Source organism: Primulina eburnea, chromosome 13, assembly GCF_022965805.1.
Source record: "Primulina eburnea isolate SZY01 chromosome 13, ASM2296580v1, whole genome shotgun sequence".
In the NCBI taxonomy this organism is placed as follows: domain Eukaryota; kingdom Viridiplantae; phylum Streptophyta; class Magnoliopsida; order Lamiales; family Gesneriaceae; genus Primulina; species Primulina eburnea.
The window spans coordinates 22,904,387-22,920,498 of NC_133113.1; the positions used below are offsets into that span (position 1 = coordinate 22,904,387).

General features: G+C 37.0%; 1 protein-coding gene and 1 long non-coding RNA gene across 2 annotated transcripts; both read right to left on the reverse strand.

Annotated features, from left to right (window-relative positions):
* Positions 1-4,342: 4,342 nt before the first annotated feature.
* LOC140809655 (uncharacterized) lies at positions 4,343-5,504 on the reverse strand. Its single transcript, XR_012113146.1, has 4 exons — positions 5,347-5,504; positions 4,995-5,184; positions 4,777-4,913; positions 4,343-4,633 (listed from the first exon to the last, which is right to left on the reverse strand). It is a non-coding gene; the product is annotated as an uncharacterized lncRNA (long non-coding RNA).
* A 1,922-nt stretch (positions 5,505-7,426) lies between these two features.
* LOC140810378 (uncharacterized) lies at positions 7,427-12,075 on the reverse strand. The gene is made up of 2 exons (XM_073168245.1): positions 11,560-12,075; positions 7,427-7,480 (listed from the first exon to the last, which is right to left on the reverse strand). Exons 1-2 carry the CDS (start codon positions 12,073-12,075, stop codon positions 7,427-7,429), a joined length of 570 nt encoding a protein of 189 aa, XP_073024346.1.
* Between the last annotated feature and the right edge of the window lie 4,037 nt (positions 12,076-16,112).

Below are 16,112 nucleotides of genomic sequence, written 5' to 3' on the forward strand. Positions count from 1 at the left end.
GGCGATTACGGAAAATTTTTCCTGGCTGATGGAAAACCCTTGGAAATTGTTGGTATGGGTGATGTATGGATGAAGATGTCAAATGGATCTGTCTGGAAAATCAACAAAGTCAGGTATGTACCAAAATTGACACGCAATCTGATCTCGATGGGACAGCTCGATGATGAAGGCCACAATGTGACCTTCGGTGATGGTTCCTGGAAAGTGAACAAAAGAGCCATGATTGTTGCTCGAGGAAAGAAAACTGGAACACTGTATATGACTTCCAGTTGCAGAGACACATTAGCAGTTGTGGATGCTGGAGCCAATTCAAGTCTATGGCATTATAGACTTGGACATATGAAGTGAGAAGGGAATGAACATGTTGGTGTCAAAAGGAAAGCTACCAGAATTAAAGACTGTTGAACACCAACTATGTGAAAGGTGTATATTTGGAAAGCATAAGAAGGTGAGCTTTTCAAAAAGGTGGTAGAGAGCCGAAAGCAGCAAAGTTGGAGCTGGTTCATACTGATGTATGGGGACCATCTCTTGTGACATACCTTGGAGGCTCGAGATACTATGTTACATTCATTGACGATTCGAGTAGAAAATTTTGGGTTTATTTTCTGAAAAATAAATCTGATGTTTACGAGACCTTTAAAAGGTGGAAAGCCATGGTAGAAAATGAGACCAACTTGAAGGTGAAGTGCTTACGGTCTGACAATGGTGGAGAATATGAAGATGATGAGTTCAAGAAATATTGTGCACAGAACGGGATCAAGATGGAGAAAACTATTCCTTGTACACCTCAACAAAATGGTGTAGCTGAAAGGATGAACAGGACCTTGAATGAACGCGCAGGGAGCATGAGATTGCATTCTGGATTGCCAAAATCATTCTGGGCGGATGCTGTTAACACTGCAGCATATCTGATCAACAGAGGACCTTCGTTACCGCTTGACTGCAGAATACCCGAAGAGGTATGGAGCGACAAAGAAGTAAACCTCTCTTTCTTGAAAGTGTTTGGATGTCTATCCTATGTTCATATTGATTCAGCAAGCAGAACAAAACTTGATCCGAAATCAAAGAAGTGCTTCTTTATTGGTTATAGAGAAAATGAGTTTGGTTATCGTTTTTGGTATGACCAAAATCAGAAGATCATTCGGAGCAGGGATGTAATATTTAATGAGCAACTTCTGTACAAAGACAAGTCAGACATTGGAACTTGAGATGAATGTCCTGAAGTCAAGAAAACTGATGCAGTGCCATTGACATATATACCTGTGAATGAATCGAAAACCAGTAACCAGGAAGATGAAGAAGAAAATGCACAAGATGATGACCCAAAAACTACGGTGATTGAACTCAGGAGATCTTTGAGAACCATCAGACCACCTGAAAGATACTCCCCTGCACTTCACTATATTTCGCTGACAGACAAAGGTGAACCGGAGACTTATGAAGAGGCAATGCAAAATGATGATTCAACCAAGTGGGAGTTGGCTATGGAAGATGAGATGGATTCACTGTCATCCAATCAGACGTGGGAGTTGACAGAACTTCTGCAAGGCAAAAAGGCGTTACATAAAAAGTAGGATGTATCTGATTAAAAGAAGAGCATGATGGTAGCAAGCGGTACAAGGCAAGACTTGTTGTAAAAGGCTTCCAACAACGGGAAGGAATTGATTACACCGAAATTTTCTCTCCGATGGTTAAATTAACCACTATCAGGACTGTACTTGGACTAGTGGCAAAAGAAGACTTACATTTGGAGCAGTTGGATGTAAAGACTGTGTTTCTTCACGGTGACCTAGATGAAGAAATTTATATGAAGCAGCCAAAAGGATTTGAAGTACGGGGAAAAGAGAAAATGGTGTGCAAACTTCAGAAGAGCATGTATGGTCTCAAACAAGCCCCAAGACAGTGGTACAAGAAGTTTGACGGATTCATGAGTAATAATGGTTTCCTAAGGTGTCAAACTGATCACTGCTGTTATGTGAAAAAGTTTGACGGTTCTTATATCATACTACTGCTATATGTAGATGATATGTTGATAGCTGGAGTTTGTCTAGAAGAAATTGAGAAACTGAAGAAAGATTTATCAAAGGAATTTGCCATGAAGGATTTGGGTGCTGCAAAGCAAATCCTTGGAATGAGGATCTTTAGAGACCGGGTGAATGGATTCTTGAAGTTATCTCAAAAAGAGTACGTGAAAAAGGTGGTTAGCAGATTTAATATGGATGTAGCTAAATCTGTGAGTACTCCTTTGGCTAGTCTTTTCAAACTAACCAAAGCACAATCACCATCGACGGAGCAGGAGCAGGCTTATATGAATATGGTTCCTTATGCTTCTGCTGTCGGAAGCCTCATGTATGCAATGGTGTGTACAAGACCAAACATAGCACATGCAGTGGGAGTTGTGAGCAGGTTTATGAGCAATCCAGGGAAACAGCACTGAGAAGCAGTTAAATGGATTCTGAGGTATTTGAAAGGTACTGCTAGTTTATCTTTATGCTTCAGAAGATCAAATTTGGGCTAAGGTTTTGTCGATGCCGACATGGGTGGTGACCTAGATGGTAGAAAAAGTACTATTGGGCTATGTGTTCACGTTAGGTGGTATGGTTGTAAGCTGGGTGTCTAAGCTGCGAAAGATTGTTGCTCTTTCGACTACTGAGGCAGAGTATGTTGCATTTACAGAAGCTAGCAAGGAGATGATATGGTTGAGATCCTTTATGGAGGAATTGGGTCAAAAGCTTGAAGATAGCACATTACACTGTGTCAGTCAGAGTGCTATTCATTTAGGCAAAAAATCATGTTTATCATGCTAGGACAAAGCATATACAGGTTAGGTACCATTTCATCAGATCAGTACTGGAAGATGGAGTCTTGATGCTTGAGAAGATTCCTGGAAGCAAGAATCCTGCTGATATGCTCACGAAGACAGTAACCACTGACAAACTAAAGTTGTGTTCGACTTCAGTTGGTCTCCAGGAGTAACATTGGAGATATGAGCTGCTGCACTGATGGTGTGAAGACATGATTGAAATCAAATCTTCAAGAGGGAGAAATGTTAGATAAAAGTGGGGCCAATGCATTTAATACCAAACGTGTCAAATTGATTTGAAAATACAAAAAAAAAATATAGGAGCTTAGATTAAAATATAATTAGTTATAAAAAAAGTTATTGATAGTAAATAATCCAAAACCGTTATTTCGATTATTTTTGTTTCCAAATTTATAATCAAACAATTAATAAAAATAATATTGAAAACAACAAGAGATAAATTAATAATATAATATTAATCATAAAATAATAAATAATACATTATTATTAGTAAAAAAAATTTAGGCAAAAACTTGTAAGAGACAGTCTCACGGGTCGTATTTTGTGAGACATATCTCTTATTTGGTTTGACATGTCTCATCAATTAAAAAGTATTACTATTTATGCTAAGAGTATTATTTTTTATTGTAAATAACGGTAGGTTTGACATGTCTCATAGATAAAAATTCGCGAGACCGTCTTACAAGAGAACTACTCAAAATTTAAGTAATTTAATAAAAATTATAATTTTATTTAATTTTTATTATCAATATAAATTAATAAAGAAGAATTAACTTAAATATAAATAAATGCAAAATTAAATATATGACGCATAGTGAAATAATAATAAAAGATAAATATGTTGATTAGGGAGTGAAAATAAAGTTTTTGGGATATCGAGGAGTGCAGAAAAAACTTTATTGATATAGAGAGTGAATTTTAACTTTAATATATGATTAAAGAATTTTTTCTAACTTTTCCTTTTTTAATCACTCTAATTATTTATCTTTTATTTATCTCATCCCACTCCAAAAATGTCACTCCAAAAATGTAAGTAATGATAAGAGCTCAGTTCCCCATAAATAAAATTCCAAATTCAAATCTTGCGAATAAATAACGTCATGTACTAGAAAAGCTTTCTTTCCACGAGATTGGAATTCGGATAGGATTGTCTGGAGACAACGTAAAAACTAGGGGAGAACACCCATACACACAAAAATAAGTTATCCATTAAATATAATTCGTTTCAATAGTTTCACAAGTATCAAAAAAATAATGCTCCGAAATTGTTTTCTTATTTTCTATATATAATAACATACGATAATAATTCAAAGGATCAAAGCAACTACAAATGGACAACAATCAATGTGTAAGGCACGGTTATCAGACTGCTTTGCACGCACTAGTACAATCCAAAACTAGGCAAATACAAGGTGAAAAGAAGAAGAGTGTATATTTAGAGATTGATGTACAACATATACACACATTCGCCAAAACTACGAAATGTAAAGAATTTGCAAACTTCTAAGGAATCAAATAAAAAGGTTGTGCTGCCACGTCGGTTACTCTCGAAAAAATGCGAAAGAAAGTGGTGGCGGATTTTGATCTACATACAAGGATGGACAGGTTGATCCAGGAAAAAACTCTGCGTTCTACCACAATATACATCAGGAACTTCGATGCGATCGGACAGAGGAAATTGATTGTGCTGAAATTGATGCAGTTGGGCTGTTCAGGTCTCGCTCCCCATTGACAAGCTTCAGTTTGCCACTCAGTCGCTCTATTGCATCTTCACAGATTTCATTAGACCGGTTGTCTTCAGGAAGTACACTGCAACAAGCATCACTTGTTAGTTTTCTCATTTGCGAGTTCCCAACAGTCCACATAAAAGCTAATCCAATTTCAAAATACTATTCTGGTATAAATGAAGATAAATGCATGGCAAATATGCCAGCTTATGGGTAATTGTTTACCTATTTGGATCCATGCATGTGGCACCGAATGAAGCCATTGCTTTAGATATAATATCATTGAGAACACGGTGTAAATTTCTAGACAAGTAGCGGCCATGCGAAGCGAAGCACATGACAAATTTCACATCCAAATAGAACTGCAACCAATCCAACATATAAACAAGGGTACCATTAAAATAGAGAACGGAAGAGTGTAAGACAGAGATCATTTTACAAACCCGTTGTAGACCAAGAGGACCTAAAGTCCTAGGCCCTTCTTCAATATCATCCCAAAATGTTTGATCTTCTGAAAGCCATAAGACGACAGTCTCAGGTGAGCCTCATTAATAATAACATTGCAAATCTTTCACGACCTACAAACATTTCTGCTGCGACGCCAGCCATCCAATTCAGTTTTATAAATAGTTCCTGGAAGTAAAACAAAAGATAGTCATCATAAATATAAAGTCCAGATAATCATCAAGATTACATGTATGCAAAGATATAGCAATATATAAACCCTGCACTGGTAATAGATGCAACCTTTTACAAGGAAATAAAGAGGCAAATGAGACATCATAGAAGAACAACCTGAAATATAGGAGAAGGGAACCAATCCATCTCACCCAATTTCCCATCCATGTTTAGGTACATATCTGTGGTTAGATGGCTATCCCCTTCTTCAGTAAAAATAAGTTCTAACGTGTGTTGGCGGCAGAAACTATCTTTCAATCTATCAACAGAATTCACAAAGCTCAGGATTTTGATTTTGACAGTCCACAGGCCTTCTATGAGAATCATCCTTGTATATAGCCTGATTTAATAGGGAGAGGTTCATGGCTGCACGTGGCAAAAGCTCGTCGGCTAGTAAAGATGCATTTGCAAGGAATGCAATCTGCTGGGCCTCGGTTTCAGCCATCCGAACAATTTTATTTCCTGAACCTTCATCGTTTGCCTCTTCTTCCATGGAGCCGGGTAATGCTTTTATTAGCATATTAACATAGGAATTAAACACCTGGAACCATCCAAGGTCTGACTTCCTAACTGCAAGCATATTTATTTATCCTACACATAGCACTTTTAGCTTAATCAAGCACCATCTTTGTATAGTTCATGGTGTAACCATAATTTTCTAACATTTTAACAACAATTATCAACAAATAAAGAAGGAAGCATAGTTTCCAGAGGCAATCATGTACAAGGGATATCAGCAGATAGTCACAACATTCAAAACAAAAAAAACATAATGAACCATAATCTCTCTCCTCCCTTTGTCGTGGGTCTTACACATAAGAATCCATTGCAAGATGAAATTTCAAATCCAATGAATAAGATTGAGATGTTGCTATCTTATTTGAATATGATCTTACTATTTGTTGGATCTGGTTTTCTACACGCCCAAACGCAGCGAAAATTTTAAAATTTTATTTTATTTTGAAAAGCAAAATAATTTTGCTTTAGGCACTCGTATGATTTAACAAAACATTCATAGGATGTTTAGAAGATTATACCTTTTGTGAATAAATCACGTGGCACCAACTGATCCGGTATTACGGATTTAGCTCTTGATGAATCCCTACGAACTTTCTTCAAGAGATTCCTTTCCTTCCTTCTAATCAGGTCCACGACTGAATAGATTGATCCTCTTCCAAATTGCACTAGAAATATTGGAAGATATTTATCGTAGGAGAGAATTATTTTGAGAGACGGCTCAAACCCTTTCAACACAAGAGTTGGCCGAAAAATTCTTAGGGTTTGATAGGGCGCTTCTCGAAAATGGTTGGGAGTGGTGGCTAGGATTTTGACATCTCACTTACATATATATAACCCATGACCTAAAAATATATAATTAACATTAATGGGCTTGATTAATTTATTAGACTAGTCCAACTAGTTTAATTAATTTAATTCAAGTCCATTAAACTTTAATCATTATGTGTATTGGACTTATACTCCTACAAGCCCATAAATATACTTCCTACCAATTTTAATTTATTAATTAATCAACTCAACTTTTGAGCTTAATAAATTAAATACATTATAAATTCAACATTTGAATTTATTATTTAAATTATAAATTCAACTCCTTGAATTTTTATTACCTCCAAAATTCAATATTTAATAAACCCAACATTTGAGTTTAATAAATTAAATTCTCAAATTTTTATAAATTCAACTCCTTGAATTTATTCTCTCAAAATTTAGTTATCATAAATTCAACTCCTTGAATTTACTATATAATATAAATTCAACTTCTTGAATTTATTCTCTCAACGGGACCAAACAATCTAATACTAATGTGACCCTCAATGGTTCAGGAATACAGCTAGCCGTGAGTTCACAACTCTTTGTGATTCAGGACATAATCTTTTATTCGGGCTTACCCTAGTTATCCCCATTCTTTTCATCAACACCTTGATCAAGAATTTCAGAACTTATTTCTGATTGCACCCATCGGATCGTGGTAAGAGCGTCTAGTAGCATCGCCCCATGATCCCCTAGGCATCACTGATAGTGCCTGCAAGAATCAGTCGATTATGATTAACGTACAGTACGGTCCCTTCATCTCATATATCCCGATCGAATCTGCAACCATTGGTTCATCGAGGGTTGCATATTAATTCGATAAGTCGATAACTATGTGATAACTATAATAGTGGCATCGCGTGTACTATTTGGAGAACTCCTTCTCCAATTTACATCTCGTAATATGGCCAGAGATTCCCTGCACTATTATTTCATTAGATCACATATGATATCCACACCCGTAGGTGAGCGGTGAATCCCCGAATACAATGCACTTGCTCTTATATGTGTCGCAACTGTACCCAACCTCGCCACCTGATGACTCTCCTGGAGCCGGTAAACGAGTCAAAGCACAGCCCTAACATATAGAGCCTCAATGTTGTCCCGGGTCATAAGGACTAATGGTGTACAATCATAACCACGGACTTATCCTCTCGATGAATGATAACCACTTGGAAAGTCCGAGGGAGGGTTGTTCGGTATAATCATTATATGACTACCCATCTGCATGTTTGGACATCTCTATGCCCTTACTAAGAAACGCAGTACACAACATCACAGATGCTAGTCTCGAGCTCAAGTGACCTTTATCCATGTTTTAGGCAGCTGAATCGACTAGGAACGAATTTAGATCATACAGTGTTTACAAACGAGTTTCAACATCGAATTACGATTCATTTGTATTGAAGTATAATCAATGTCTTTATCTATGTTTGATAACATGGGTATACAGATAAAGAAATAACAAACCATTAAATAATGAATTATATTAAAATAAAGATTGTTTATTACACTTGAGTCAATAAAATCCCTGGTCAACAGTTGACTTGTAGGGCATCTACTCTAACAATCTCCCACTTGCCCTAGAGCCAACTACCCATAAACTTTAATCCCTCGCGAAGCTTCTCAAACAATGGTCCTGGAAAGGGCTTCGTAAGTGGATCGGCAATGTTATCTGGAGAGGGGACTCTTTCGACTGATATGTCTCCCCTTCCCACAATCTCCCGAATGATGTGGAATTTCCTCAGTACATGTTTTGGATCACTAATGAGACCTTGGTTCCTTTGCTTGTGCAACGACACCAGTGTTATTACTGTACACCGGGACTGGATCAACTCCATTAGGAATAACGCCCAACTCTTGGACAAAATTCCTCATCCAAACTGCCTCTTTGGCTGCAGCAGATGCAGCAATGTACTCAGCTTCAGTGGTGGAATCCGCAATGGTGTCTTGCTTGGAACTTTTCCAAGAGACAGCCGCACCATTAAGCAAGAATACAAAACCAGAGGTCGATTTCGAATCATCTACATCACATTGGAAGCTAGAATCAGTGTAGCCTTCCAATTTTAATTCTCCACCCCCATAGACCATGAACAAGTTCTTAGTCCTTCTCAAGTACTTAAGAATGTCTTTAACGGCCTTCCAATGCATTGGACCAGGGCTCGCCTGATATCTGATTGTAACACTCAAAGCATAAGCAATGTCAAGACGTGTCGATATCATACCATACATGATACTACCAATGGCTGACGCATATGGAATTCGTGTCATCATCTCTATCTCTTCATCAATTTTGGGACACATAGCTTTAGATAGAGTAATACCATGACACATTGGTAAGTATCCTCTCTTGGACTCTTCGATAGAGAATCGTTTTATAATGGTATCGATATAGGTGGCTTGGGTGAGTCCGAGCATCTTCTTTGATTTATCTCTATAGATTTGTATTCCCAATACGTATGATTCTTCACCCATGTCTTTCATGGAGAATTTACTGGCTAACCATACTTTAGTTGATTGCAGTAATCCTACATCATTCCCAATGAGCAGAATATCATCAACATAAAGTACTAGGAATGTCACTGCACTCCCACTAACTTTCTTGTACACGCATGGTTCCTCAGGATTCTTAGCAAAACCAAACTCTTTGATAGTGCTATCAAATCTGAGGTTCCAACTCCTTGATGCCTGCTCGAGACCATATATTGATATCTGAAGTTTGCATACCTTATGCTCACTTCCTACTGATGTGTATCACTCGGGTTGAGACATATAAATTTCTTCTTTGATGCCTCCATTGAGGAATGCAGTCTTTACACCCATTTGCCATATCTCATAGTCATATCATGCTGTTATGGCTAGTAGTATTCTAATGGACTTAAACATAGCAACTGGTGAAAAAGTTTTCTCATAGTCAACTCCTTGCCTTTGAGTATATCCTTTTGCAACCAGTCTTGCTTTGAAGGTCACTACCTTCCCATCCGCCCCAAGCTTTCTTTTGTAGATCCATTTGCATCCTATGGGAACGATTCCCTCAGGTGGATCCACTAATGTCCAGACTTGGTTTGAATACATAGAGTCCATTTCTGACTGCATGGCTTCAAGCCATTTGGTTAAATCAGTATCAGATAATGCTTCTTTGAAATTCATTGGATCACATCCAACACAAGACCCATCGTGACCTTGTTCATGAAGAAGCGTATATCTTGCAGGTGGTCTAATAACCCTATCAGACCTTCTAGAAGCTTGTACTTCAACTACTGGTTCTTGGGAAATGGGTTCAACTTCTATAGTTGAGGGAGTATCTTGAATTTCTTCAAGTTCTATCATCTTGCCTTTTCTATCTAATAGAAATTCCCTTTCCAAAAAGGTGGCATTTCTTGAAATAAACACTTTTGCTTCATTGGGATGATAGAAATAATATCCAACAGAATTCTTTGGATATCCTACAAAGTAGCACAAAGTGGATCTACTATCCAATTTGTCTCCCACTGTCTGCTTCACGTAAGCAGGACATCCCCATATTCTCATGTAAGAATATTTGGTAGTTTTTCCCATCCATATCTCATATGATGTTTTATCCACTGCTTTTGTATGGACATTATTCAACAATATTGCCGCAGCTTCAAGCGCAAAGTCCCCAAAACGATATAGGCAATTCAGTGAATCCCATCATAGATCGAACCATGTCCATCAAGGTTCGATTTCGACGTTCAGAAACACCATTCAATTGTGGTGTTGCTGGTGAAGTCCACTGTGAGAGAATCTCATTCTCTTTTAGATAACCCAAAAATTAAGCACTTAAGTATTCTCCACCTCGATCAGATCGAAGTGCCTTAATACTTCTTTCTAGCTGATTTTCTACTTCAGATCTGAATTCTTTGAACTTTTCAAATGCTTCAGATTTGTGTTTCATCAAATAAACTGTACCCATACCTCGAATGGTCATCAGTAAAGGTAATGAAGTAGGAATGCCCAAATTTTGTGCTAACACTTAGTGGGCCCACAAACGTCCGTGTGGATCAAATCCAGTAGACCATGCGCACGTTCCACGTTTCCATTATATGGAGTTTTAGTCATTTTTCCTTTTAGACAGGACTTACAAGTAGGTAGAGAACATGTCTGACAAGTCAAACATGCTTTCTCCCACTAGCTTGTGCATCCTTCTTTGAGAAATATGACCTAGTCTAGTGTGTCATATTTGTGCGGGATTTGGATCTTCTATTTTTCTTTTGTTTGTTGTTCTTTTTGTATGCGTTTGGACATTGTTTAACGGAATATATTTTAATTTTAAGTTATAGAGATCAGTTTGTTAATTCTCCAGTTCCAATCGAACATTCATTCTTGTATAAATTGCAAACACCTTTAGCAAAAATACAAGAATAACCATCCCTATCAAGCATAGAAATAGAAATAATAGTTTTTAACCAATTCAGGAACAAATAAAACGTCTATAAAAAACAACTTAAAATTATTGTCCAAAATTAAAGTAACGTCTCCAATGGCAGTGGCAGCAACTATTGCTCCATTTCCTAGTCTTAGAAAGGTCTCACCATCTCTAAGCCTCCTGCTTCTTCCCATCACTGGCAAATCATTGCATAGATGAGAACCACATCCGGTATCCAATACCCAAGAAGAAGAATTGATAGAAACATTAACTTCAATATAAAACATAACATAGGCCAGAACGCTTCTGGGCAAGATACTCCTCGCAATTACGCCTCCAATGTCCCGGCTTTTTGCAGTGGTAATAGATATGCTCTGACTTGTCAGGCTTTTTCGGCCCCGGATTTGCTTTCTTGTATGCTTTTTGTTGGGCTTGTTCTTCTTTGGAGGGGCAGAACGCTTCTTGCCTTTATTTGGGGCTCGCTTTTTCGTACCATACGAAGAACCCACTAGAAAAACATGCTTTTCCTTTTTAATTGTGGCCTCATAATTAGTGATCATATTGACCAACTCTTCAGGGGTGGCCTCAAGCTTGTTCATATTAAAATTAACCAAAAATCCATCGAACGAGGCAGGAAAAGACAGCAAGAGAATATCAGTCGAGAGCTCACTAGGTATAACCAAATCGAGTCCCACCAACTTCTCAATGAGCCCAATCATCCTAACACCATGCTCATGGACCGAAGTCCCCTCTCGCAATCGTGTAGTCATGAGTTCTTTAACAGTCGCATGTCTTTTTGAACGAGTTTGTACAACATACAATTCTTTCAGATGAAGGTGAATGTCAGCACCATTCACCTCATCCTCGAACCTCCTCTGAAGTTCATTCGACATAGAAGCCAACATGTAGCTCTTAGCTTGGAGATCATGATCCCAATGTTTCTCAAGCTTAGCTAATTCAGTCCTACTAATATCAGGAGCCGCCTCCTTAAGTGGCTTCTTATCAAGCACATACGCAATCCTTTTGGAGTTTAGAACAATCTTTAAGTTTCGAAACCAGTCATGATAGTTAGGGCCAGTCAATTTGTTTGGATCGAGAATGATTAAAAGCGGGTTACGAGTAGACATCGTAAATATACTGAAAATGAAAAACAGATAAAGGTTACTGATAATTTTAAAATAATTCTAAGATATAAAATATGGATTTCATTTTATAAATTACCCTCCCACTATTTTGATATTCTTACCACCCTCTGATGAAAAAGGGAAATCATATTTCTTTAGTAGGCACGTAGAGTCCAATTAGCCAATTATAATCCCGAATAATATCAGTCAATTATAATTTCTAAAATGTAGAGTCCAATCACATCCCTATACAACCTCCGCGTGTTTTGCTCATGTTTAATAAGGACATAATAATATGATAGTCGTTTATTTTCACGTGTCAAACCAACCCATCAATATTGAATTGTAGTGGACGGTCGCCATGAGTTCTCCCAATAATATGAGCCGAAGTCATGGGAGTTCCACTCAATTCACATCATATGTCCGATGAAAGTCACAGCTTTCCGGCGTACAGGCCTCCCCAATAATATGAGCCAGACACTGTCTGCGGGTAGCGATCAACATGCAACCACGATTGATGGAAGGCAAGGAAAAATTAAACTTTTAATTTTTACTTTTTCGATTTGATATAAATTTTGAATCATATTCAAAATGAGGGATTTTAATTTTAAAATTGTCTCATCATTTTAATTTAAAAATCGCGTGCCACGAGTTTGTATGTTTGCCGGATTCATACAACTATATTATATAATAATATACGTACATGCATACTACTATATATCAAATATATCATAATATGACATTCAACAATAAATAAGGATGATCGATCGCCAACACTATTACAAGAGCTTCCAATATTTTACATGTCTTCATCTCGTTCATCGGGACCCACCATCTTCCAATCTTGATCTCCCACTATTTCTAATATTACATTTAAATAGCCATGGCACATAAGGATACATCTCATTGGGTGAGAACGGGCCATAAACCAGGCCGACTTTAATAATATCAAATATAAAAAAACGAATAAAACAGTAAAATATCTAACATACACCTAACACATTGGTCAAGACTCTCGATCATCCTTAATGCATTTAATATCAAATATTAACATCAATTTAATTAAACGATTTAATTAATTGATAAATCATACATCTAATAATTATGTCACTAACCACCACAATTATTAAAGAATTTAATAAATTAAATAAACTCCTTTATTTAATTTCCAATTAAATCAACAATAATTGATTTCTTATAAAAACTCATTTTTACCATAAATAATTAAAATCATATTCTAATTATTTATTTTACAAAAAATTATTAATTTTCCAAAATTAATTTCCAAAATAAAAATTGAACCAATTTTCAAAAATATCAATTTTACCCAAAATTTTGAAAAATCAGAAAATTGCACCATGGGCCCAAACAATTCAAGCCCACCAATCAGCACGCTTCCTGAGACGATCTCGGGCAGTCGCCCGCTGCCCAAACGTTTCGGGCAGTGGCAGCCACCTGTGCGCGCAACACCGCGCGCAGCGTGCGGATGCTCCGCACCCTGCGCGCAGGCGCACAGCGTGCGAACGTTCCGCACGCTGCGCCGCTCCGCGCGCACATGTTCCGCGCGTCTTCGCGCAGTAGTTCCGGGCAGATCGCGATTTTTTTTTTGTTTCGAAAATCCGAAAAATAATTTTATGGTGTATCAATTTTTCTGAAAATTTTCTTGTGTGGTTAGAAACAAATTATTCAATATAATTTAAAATCATACGATTCAGAAAACCTTGCTCTGATACCACTGTTGGATCTGGTTTTCTACACGCCCAAACGCAGCAGGAAGTTTGAAAATTTTTATTTTATTTTGAAAAACAAAATAATTTTGCTTTAGGCGCTCGTATGATTTAACAAAACATTCATAGGATGTTTAGAAGATTATATCTTTTGTGAATAAATCACGTGGCACCAACTGATCCGGTATTACTGATCTAGCTCTTGATGAATCCCTACGAACTTTCTTCAAGAGATTCCTTTCCTTCCTTCTAATCAGGTCCACGACTGAATAGATTGATCCTCTTCCAAATTGTACTAGAAATATTGGAAGATATTTATCGTAGGAGAGAATTATTTTGAGAGACGGCTCAAATCCTTTCCACACAAGAGGGGGCCGAAAAATTCTTAGGGTTTGATAGGGTGCTTCTCGAAAATGGTTGGGAGTAGTGGCTAGGGTTTTGACATCTCACTTATATGTGTGTGTGTGTGTGTGTGTGTGTGTGTGTATGTGTGTGTGTGTGTGTATATATATATATATATATATATATATAACCCAGACCTAAAAATATATAATTAACATTAATGAGCTTGATTAATTTATTAGACTAGTCCAACTAGTTTAATTAATTTAATTCAAGTCCATTAAACTTTAATCATTATGTATATTCGACTTGTACTCCTACAAGCCCATAAATATACTTCCCACCAATTTTAATTTATTAATTAATCAACTCAACTTTTGAGCTTAATTGTGACACCTCTGACTCGTTTTAATAAAATATAATGGAAGAAGGATTCAAAATACATTTCATAAATAATCAAAAGTATACACATGATCAATAAAATGATATAACAAAAAGCAAAATATCATTCTTGTGATCATGTACAAAATGCTTGCAAAATAATCTTCTTTCTTCTATCTTGATATGCATATGACTCCGGCCCACAATCAACGTCCCGGCCCGTCGCTCTTATATGCATCACAAGAAATTAACTGAAATGAGTATAAAACTCAGCAAGTGGAACTCTTACATAACAATGTACATATCATACTCTGAAAACATAGCTTTAAAATCAATAAATACCATCAACTCTTGGAACATGAATAACATAGCAATATAACAATAAGATGGTACTTCTCTTTTCTCTGTTGGATTGATATCTATATAGTATCTCTGTCTCTGTACCTATATCCCATCGATATAAATCGATAACTCTGAGGGATATAAGCCTATGGTCGTTGATTAACTAATTGCATGCAATCTCTGACTATGTATCTATCAATCCAAAAATCATTTTGAACTCTCTCTTTGGCATTTCAACAAACACTTTGCATACTCTATCTTTGTATTCCCTTTATCACAATTGAGACATTCAATTGCCTCCAATATACAATCAAGTGTATAAATATATAATATGAATCAAATGGTAAGGGAATAACACATTAAAACCATTGAAACACAATACATATACTATCATGTGAGCACAAGGAATGAAATTCCACTTACAACCAATAGAACACTTGAATCTAAACTCTTGGTACACCACCTACAACAATAAACCATAAATTACACCATCAACATCTCAATAATCAAAAACTCATATCAATTAATCCATAAAACCAACACACCAACAAACCCATGGTTTCTCCCAACACCAAAACCAAGAATAAATTACACCAAAAGCTACCTTAGCTTCCTTGAACCCAAAATAACTTAGTTCTCTCAACAATAATCCAACCACAAGCTTGAATCAAAGAAAGGAAATGAAAGAATGAAGAAACCCTAGCTCCCCTAGAGAGAAAAATCGAGAATGAGGGGAAGGAAATGAGAGAAATGAGCCAACTCAACCACTTATAACACTTAAAATCCGAAAACACGCTTCTACTATTCACAGACGGCGGGTGCGCTATGCCTTCTGCACCGCGGGTACGCTATGCCTTCGACATCTCATCCAAAAATCCATGATTGACGACCGCGGGTGCGCTCCATTAAGGACCGCGGGTGCGGTGGCTTCCTGACCGCGGGTGCGGTATATCTTCGGCACTTCAACACAAAAATCAGAAATAATGACCGCGAGTGTGGTCCTCTTTTGAGTGCGGGTGCGGTCACTTCTGTAGCCAACAAAATACTCTACGCAACAAAGATCGAATCGCAACGCTGATACAATACAACTACACATCAGCTAATATCAACAACACCACAAAATAATAATAACCAACAATACTATAACCCATAATCACAACTCTTAACATCACACTATACTAACACTTAACCAAATAACAATAATCATACGAAATCTTAAACTGTACCGTTCACCAGGCTTGGCTATTA

Bases quoted from the DNA above. Each gene is read 5' to 3' on its own strand.
- LOC140810378 (XM_073168245.1), bottom strand. From the start codon at position 12,075: ATGTCTACTCGTAACCCGCTTTTAATCATTCTCGATCCAAACAAATTG. The intron at 7,481-11,559 runs GTTAATTTTAAT...ATAATAGTGCAG, and splicing joins CCTCGTTCGATGGATTTTTG to GGAATCTCTGGCCATATTAC.